Raw genomic sequence first — 8559 nt, 5'->3', positions numbered from 1 at the left:
ACTTGTTAAAATGAAGTGCTGTGAAGAAGGATAGGGAAAAACGAACCCGTCAGGGGAGAGGAAAATGCAGTTTCTTTAAGAGAAAAAAAAGGACAGAAAAAGCAGCGAAGAGAAATGAGAGCAAGAGCAGCCTATCGGTGTGAAGCATGTGCCAGCAGCAAGCCTTAATTAAAAGAAGATTACACTTGCGTATCAATTACACTGATGCAGAAAGAGGAGCGAAGAAGAGACAAATGATTTCCAGTGATGGAATGAAGACAGAGGAGCTTAATGATGCTGTTTTCTTCTTCTTTTCTTGCAGTGCCCATTCATATTCACCACATTGTTCTAACATGGTCCAAAGTTTGCCAGTTATTTGGGGATTTTTTTCCCAACACATTTTTGTTTAAGACTAAACAGTACATGAACAGTAAAACACTATTCCAAATAACCTTAAATAAGAAGCATTGCCATTAATATTTGTGAAGCTAACCATAGGCAAATGTCTTAATGTTTGCTTTAGAGCACAGGTGTCAAAGTGGCGGCCCAGGGGCCAAATCTGGCCCACCGCATCATATTGTGCGGCCCGAGAAAGTAAATCATGAATGCCCACTTTCTGTTTTAGGATCAAATTCAAATGAAGATTATAGATATGATATTTTCTGATTTCCCCCTCTTTAAATCAATAATTGAGATTTTTATCATCAAATCTTTGTTTTTAGTTCAAAAATATATATATATTTCTTTTGAAAAACAAATGATTAAAAGACAATTTCCCCTACTAAGGAAAACAAGCTCAAATAAACATTGTTAAACTGAATATTTAGAGGTTTTGATGCAGTTCTCTGAACTATCCTAGTGTGTAGACATATTGTTAGCAATTGCCATTCATGTGACAAATCCCAAAGTAGACAAGGACTCTCCACTCTCTCCTAAACAAAGCCGATTGCCTGGAATTACAGGAGAGCACAGTCAATCTAATAGGTGGCAATTAATGTCAGTTTAAGCAATAGAGTGCTATTGATATTCAAATCCAATCCTGTCACAGTGTCATTAATCAGCGGCGAACAAGCAGGCCCACCTTCTCCTCCTCAGCTCATTACTGGAGAATCTGCTCGTGTTGGGGTGACCATGTTACGCATTTGTACTTCAAAACGTGTTGTTTGTGCATCTTTCTCTTTGTTGCTGTGATGTATTATCATACTCACTACATGTGTCTTCCATTGGTGAGACCTGGTGTGATGATGGTATGAAAATGATTGCTACTTTATGTGATATAAAAGGGTACTCATACCCATGGCGTATTCTGCGGAAGTGTACTATACATTGATTAATAGCTTAATAGAATCTAGAACAAGGGCATCAGACTTGGGTTGGTTCGTGGGCCGCTTTAACATCAACTGGATTTCACGTGGGCCGGCCGGATTTTAGATAAAATATTTAGTTTTAATCCATTTTTATAAATGCTGCTTTCAGGTATTGCACTTTCTGGCTTTTTTTGCTGGACTACAAAGGAAGTCCAACTCTTGTGAAATGCAATTACTTTGTGAAAAGAGTGCTGGAAAACTTCACTGACCCCCCAAAAAAGGACAATACTGATCTTTTTGCCTTATTAAGGAGGATTTCTGGATCAGATATGAGCTTTGTATATTATTATAAGCATTATTATAAGCATTGGAAACAAAAATAAAATGTTAAGTTTATATTGGGGGAGACAACTTTGAGAATTGTGTGGTTAAAAACCTAAGTTTTAAGATGATTGGCTAAGGCTGCCAAACTTGTACTGGTAAAAATGGTGTTTGTGTAGTTTGTGGCATTTATTAAAGATGGATTTTTTGGGGTCGTGAATTAAAGATCCAAACTTATGAGTAATTTTTGGAGTTGGTTAAGAATCAATGTGCTGAAATGTAAGAGAGTTTGGCAGGAGCTGACATCAGCACTTTTCTTTTTGATCAAGTTGAACATCATCAACTTTATGGACAGCTGCTTGGCACACTTGCTCAATGCAGTCAATCCATCACATCGGCCATCTCTTTCCCATGGTGCACTTGCTCAAGCCATCATAATCAACCCATACACAGACGCATTTCATAATCAACCACATTGCTGCATTCCACTTTTGGGACTCCAAAGTATTAAAAATCAGAGTCCAACTTAAAGAAAAAACATTCCACGTGCATATTTTGCTTGGGTTAAAGATGAAAAATAGGGGTTTGATAGTAGCAAAACAGCATCATTTTATACCATTTTGGTCACGGATACGGTGTTCGGCTTGCTCTTGGTGCACCACCGTGGAGTATGAAGAATAAATAATGGGGTGAAATCATTTCATGAATCACAGCAACATGATGCTGCTCCCCTCCTCGCTGTAATTACAAGTCAGCAGAAATGCCTGCTGTTTAATGGCGATAACTGAAATTGTGCAAACTCTGTTTTACGGTAGAAGATCTGCACCACAAAAACACACAATGACTCTTATATTAGAGCTAAGGGGCATTCTTAAACCCTGTTTTAAGACCAAGTGACTATTTTACCTCATTTAAAACTCACACTACACCAACTAAAATATTAATATTATAGCCAAGGAATGTGTGGCGACATTTGAAGCATGTCGGCTCTCTATTAAAGTTTAAAATTGTTATTACACTTTAGAGTACTATTTACTATTTTATAATGATTCTACCAATTTTACAAATGTATACTAACAAGATCCAAATAGTATTTACCTGTGGGCCCCCCAAAAAATTCAAATGCATGCCTGAAAATGTTTTAGTGTCTGATACACAATGCATTTCAAACCTATTGACCTGCCACCAATTAATATTGATGAGACTATTGTTGTTTTTAATAGAAGATAGAAGTACAGCCCCAGAGAATAAATGAGGCCTTGGCGCTTCATAAATAAACAGAAATAATTCTTGAGTGGCTGCGTTGGGGCTGCAGATTAATTGCTGCTCCGAGCGATGCATCGTGTTTTGCTGCGCTATTGATGGAAGAGTCAGATAAGCCATAAATAAAAAATTATAAATAATAAAATGTGGGGTTTGGTCGTCGTTACACATAGCAAGCATGGCTTATACATCTACCTCTCAAATGTATAATTGTTTTTAGGGCTGGTTTATCTCATTTTAGTTTTTTTTAATGGTATATTGTATGTTAGTTTTGATCATAGTTATTTAGTTGTTGTACGTAAATGAGTGACATTTCCTGACCTGTATTCTACTGATGGGCTGTTGTTAAACAGATGCTAGTTGTGCTTTCCGAAACTGATTCTAAATGGCTAAGTGTGAAAGGGAATGGTTAAAAACAATTGTGATCCAAAACTATGGGCATAACAAGCTAGAGTTTGTGTGGTAATACCATAAAAACATACTGTAATGGATGATGAAAGTCTGAAAACTTCACCACAGCTCTGGTCTTTTGCATGTAATGGATGTCGCAACAACAACATCATCTTTCAAATAGTGTCAAAGCAGTTGTGTACTCTTATATTTTGTTATTCGGGGAAGGAATTTATATATATATATATATTTATTTTTTACTGTGAAATATGACCCATTGCAAATATCGCCTTGATAGAAAGCCCAGGTCCCAAATACATGGGTGGGCACTAGCAAAATGCCTATCATAGAATATTAACGTTGGCTTGGTTTAAAAATAGCCTTTTACAACTCGGCCATGATGAAGTGCATGGCAACAGGTTTCCATTTGTTTCCACTGTCGAACACTGGACTACCAATCAGCCCTCCCTGTTTGTTTGTTTTTTTTGTTTTTGGCACCTAACGTGTTTTTAGCCCATGCACACTATTTGAATAGACTTACTTGACTGCGGGACAATGTTGGCCGACTCCCCAATGAGGTGAGCAATAATCTTATTAGGAGGAGTGAGAATTTGATTTTTTGCCAGTGGCCGAGCGGCAGTGAGTTAGACGACCCTGCCAAAGACTCTTAGGAGGATTAGGAAAGGGAAACAATTATTTTCAGCACCACGGACAGCTCCTTTCCCAACCTACTCACGCTTGTGTGCATTTGTGGTGGGGTGGCTCAGCTTTATCTTTGTATTGTATTCCTAATTCAATTTGTTGTATTTGCAAGAGGACATCCAGATAATGCAAAGATGGGTTACTTTAGCGTCATTTTAAAAGCAATTATATCTCAGCAGATGCGACTTGAGGTACGCCTACGAACCCTCAGGAGATCCAATAAAAGAGTAGAAAAGTACAAATATCCTGCCTTGTTTAATCTAATTGAATATTTGAGGGATATGTACTATAAAATGTTTTTTTGAGTGTTTTACTGTAACATTTTTGACAGGAAAGATAAATTAATAGTTTAATTCTTTAGCGACAGTGGACAGCAAGTTACTTTTCGGTCATTTGCTGAATATAAATATTAGCAATGATTTATTTAAAACATAATAATCATGAGTACAATTTGGATACTTTTGTCAATATATACATAATTAATATAAATAGACAAAACCAGAAATAAACGGTTTACGGCCTGAAATAATACTTTAAAGTTGATTCTGTTTACACAGTAAGTACTCATCTATTAGTATAATATATAACTGGTTAGACATCCAATTATGGTATGATTTTAAAAATATTTATATTATTAACATACCTCTATATATCATTATTTTGGTGTACACAGTAACATTAATAAAAACTAATTTCCTAAAATTTAAATGAATAAAAGCCCTAAGTAACACAAAAGTTGATTTTCTTTCATAATATTTAACTCATCGCATGCCATTGACGTCGTAATGATTATTTGCGGGCATAATTTGCTGGCATTAGAATCATATTACACACAAATCTACACATATAATGTTATTTTACCATCAAATTGCATGTTCATTTGAGCCTGTATCCTTGCAATGTCATCACAAGCACGTTCTGTCACCTGACGGAAAAAAAAAGGGCCGCCATTCCTTGCCCGCTGTCTTCGGTCGTCTCTTAATTACGCCTGTGATTTCATCTCGCCTTTTGGTAAAGGACATCTTCTACAAAGGAACGCATCCCCGCCTCTTGCAATGCTTTCATGCTTTCAAAATTGCCCTGCCACTATGCAAAAATTTCAACAGCGGTTCACAAAGGTCCTCTGAATAAGGATATTCCACACCTGTCTGGAATACAGACCATAGTGTGTGGCCAGTCTAGATGAATAGACCATGATGGGAACAGGTTACTATTCTTGATTCACCCTAACAAATTGCTTCAGAAAAGCCCAAACCACAGTGAAATTGGTTCACAATTCAGTTGGGACTGTTTTTGGGGGTTAGTCATTTTATATAATAGCCAATACAATTTCTGAACTGGTGTTTTTTTGATGCTCCTATTAATCAAATCATCTTTCTTCACCCCAAAAAACATTATACTTTCTCAGCTACTGCTTTCTGATATTATATGTAAAACCCAAGCTATAAATATCCACTGTATTCTATGGCCAATTTTAATAGTCTATTTGAAAAATTCACACTCTGCAAACTTTGGATGTGACATATAAAGTACATACAAAACAGCTAGTCTGCAATAATAATTCAGTGTATTGATTACAATCGGGGTTTAAAAGCAGGATTAGGTAAATGAAAATGACTATCTGCTAAATACGTTATTTCCAACATATAAAATGGACATTACTGTGAGAGATCTTTTCCATATCGCCCAAAGGAAGGTACTATAGTAATAACTAAAGAAGCGTTGTCACGACAACTGGGCAAATCCAATTGAGCCATGTCATGTCGCCTCTTTGAACGCAATGGACTTTATCGAATTTAGACATGAAAGCCAGGACCAATCAGCTGACCCCCGTTAGCCCGTTTAGCTCGTGCCGGGTCAATATTCTCCCCACTGGCTGATCATTTCCAACATTTGCGACAGATCCCCAAACCCCCCCCTCCCACGGATGAAACTCGATTACGGTTCACTTTAATCAAGATGCTTTAGTCACACGGAAGGTTTCCAAATTATCATTTCCACTGATGGCTTCTTAAGCTCTATGGGGGGAGGTTTAAAACTCTAGTCCTGACGATAATTAGCTATAATATTTTTCTTTTTTTGCAGCGACATGCTTTATATTGTTAATCGGGTCATTGCATTGATAGGATTGTTCAGGCTTGGGTGTGTGTGTGTGTGTGTGTGTTATGAGACAAGAGTAGGAGGAATGATTCGTTAAAATTGAAAATTTAACAACTTGTATTTAACAAGTAGGGAAGATAATACAGTACATCCCACAAAAGCCCAGTTGATGCCTTTCTCGTAAATGTAGCGGAAATAAGTGCATTGTTGGAGGTCAACATAGTTAGTTGTGTTTTTTTTGGGTTTTTTTTTTATGTGTGAACATGCACACGATTGACAAATCCGCCTGACCTTCATGCATTTTTATGAGAGTCTTTGTGAGAAGCCGGATTCTTGCATAGGCAATAAGGATTAGACGCTTCTTGTTGAATGTAAAATACAAACAAGCTTTTGGGTACTCGTCTCTTGTAGACGGCATTAGGAAAACAATGGGGATGAAAAATATGCTCATTATTCAGAAGTTGTTTGATTGAGCTAGTTATGTTTCATGGAATGTTATCAAATGTTGTTGGCATTGTTATCACATGCAAAATGATTTTTAAAAATTCTTTAGGTTCACCCATCTGTTTAGTGTACATGACTGAATATAATATAAAATGTTGTGGGCTGTGTTCTTCTAAATGGACTGATATACTCATGAACATACGTATTTAAAAGACTATAAATGTTAGAAAATTATCTATATGATGATTGAAAATATCTTGCTTTTTACAAATCATTAAAAAAAAGTTGTGTTCACCATTTAGCAATAACAGCCACAACTTGCCGTTTATTTTTTTTAAACTCCTCCTATTTGATGTTTTTGGAAATTGTGAAAATTAAAGTAACTCCTAGCATGAAATAACAGTCATATCAAAGTATTTAAATAGCACATTTCTTAAACATGTTGTGGTGTCAGTAATTTTCTACGCGTTTTAGTGCACATGAAAAGTTAGAAAAAGGCGAGACTGATGTAATGATGCCATTTTAAGAAGATTACATGCAAAACGCTCCACACAAAAAGTGACATTAAGGCAATCTCTTACCGTCCTGTGCATCTTATCCTCCAAATCCTGGTTGATCCTTTGCAAGGCCGCATAACTGCTTTGGATCCTAAACAAACAAAGTAAAACAATTGCACTATATTAGAATGCAAAGCACAACATATAAAAAAAGCGTTAATAGCGTTGCCCTATTTCTGCACACAAAGCAGTAATCTGCACACTTATTTTTTCTTTATTTTTCAGCAAAGGCAAAATTTCAGTCCCAGATTTTCAACGGCAAAGATTTGCGGCGCTTTCTGCACCCGAATGCAAAAACCATTCCAGATGAAACACAGTCAATTGATGGTTTGCTCAAGTACCGACGGAGGAAGAATTATGTGTAAATATTTAATGATCAGACTTCACTAAGCTTGTGCAGCTTCCTTGAGTTGTTCTGTTTACTTTTATTCTACTTCAACCTAAAAAAAGAAGCGGCGCTTTATTCCTCAGGTTTTACATCTTTAGGTTTCAACCCGCTAAGGTAGTCGCATACGTTCACAGTCTTAATAGAAGTTGAGTGCCTTACTAAGAAACTCATGATCTCAGTGGGAGGTTAATCTTTATCTTCCTCCTTTTTATGTACTGAAGGCTTGTTTATGAATCCATGAATCAACCCCACAGATGATGAAATAACGACCTGAGAGGTTGAAGATGGCGAGTAAATGAACACAAAAGGGATGCGATGATGGGGGAGGAAGGTACGAAGCGGCGTGGCTAAATTGATGGAGCTCAATCAAACAAGTGTGGCGAGAGAGAGAGGCCTATTGGCCAATGACTCGTCGTTTGCGACCAGCATTAAGCAGAAGAACTCTTAGTGCTCCTTGTTGATGGAAGATTAAACCGTATAATGTTATTTCTTCCTCCCCTGATAATATTATCTTGTTGCTAAATTTAACTTAGAGCCGGCGGGAGGAGATCTTATCCCCACTTTCTCTACTTCAATTAAACCTAATGTACTAAGAGTGGTGAAAGAAAGCACCTCAATATGTGTGGTGACATTGCTTGACCTAAAGAATAAATAATGTGTTGTAGAGGCATAAGAGCTTTATTAAATGTGCAGCCATGTTCTCAATATAGGGTCCCCGGACCCCTGGGGGAGTCCTTGACCATTGCTTTAGGGTCTTTGGCAGTAAATATTTGTTATAAGATAACATTACTTCTTTTAAAAATCCCATTAATGTCATGTTCAAAGAAGTGAAAGCAAAAACTATCTTTCCAAATTGAAACTATCACTTTCAATGCCATGGAATGATTTCAATTGAGAATTTAACAAGTTGTGCACCTTGATTTATGACTGCTATTTATTTTATTGTGCTATACCTTTTTAAGTGTCTAATATTTTGAGGTAAGGTTTTTATTCTTCAATTTGGAGAAAGCCATGTGGTCAGTCAGAAGACTTTTCTGAGAGCTGACAGCTTTAATCTCCAGTATTTGATCTTAAACATTCTCTTTGGAGAGTAGCAGAATATAGAAAT

General features: G+C 36.7%; 1 protein-coding gene across 1 annotated transcript in view; it reads right to left on the bottom strand.

Annotated features, from left to right (window-relative positions):
* Positions 1 to 8559, bottom strand: part of begain (brain-enriched guanylate kinase-associated) — a 34122-nt gene that overhangs the window by 10682 nt on the left and 14881 nt on the right. The window contains exon 4 of the mRNA XM_077731147.1: positions 7088 to 7154. Coding sequence (XP_077587273.1) covers positions 7088 to 7154 — 67 coding nt within the window. The remainder of the gene's footprint in view (positions 1 to 7087; positions 7155 to 8559) is intronic.

Source organism: Stigmatopora nigra, chromosome 13 (assembly GCF_051989575.1).
Source record: "Stigmatopora nigra isolate UIUO_SnigA chromosome 13, RoL_Snig_1.1, whole genome shotgun sequence".
Classification (NCBI taxonomy): domain Eukaryota; kingdom Metazoa; phylum Chordata; class Actinopteri; order Syngnathiformes; family Syngnathidae; genus Stigmatopora; species Stigmatopora nigra.
This window is presented reverse-complemented; position numbering and strand designations above follow the sequence as displayed.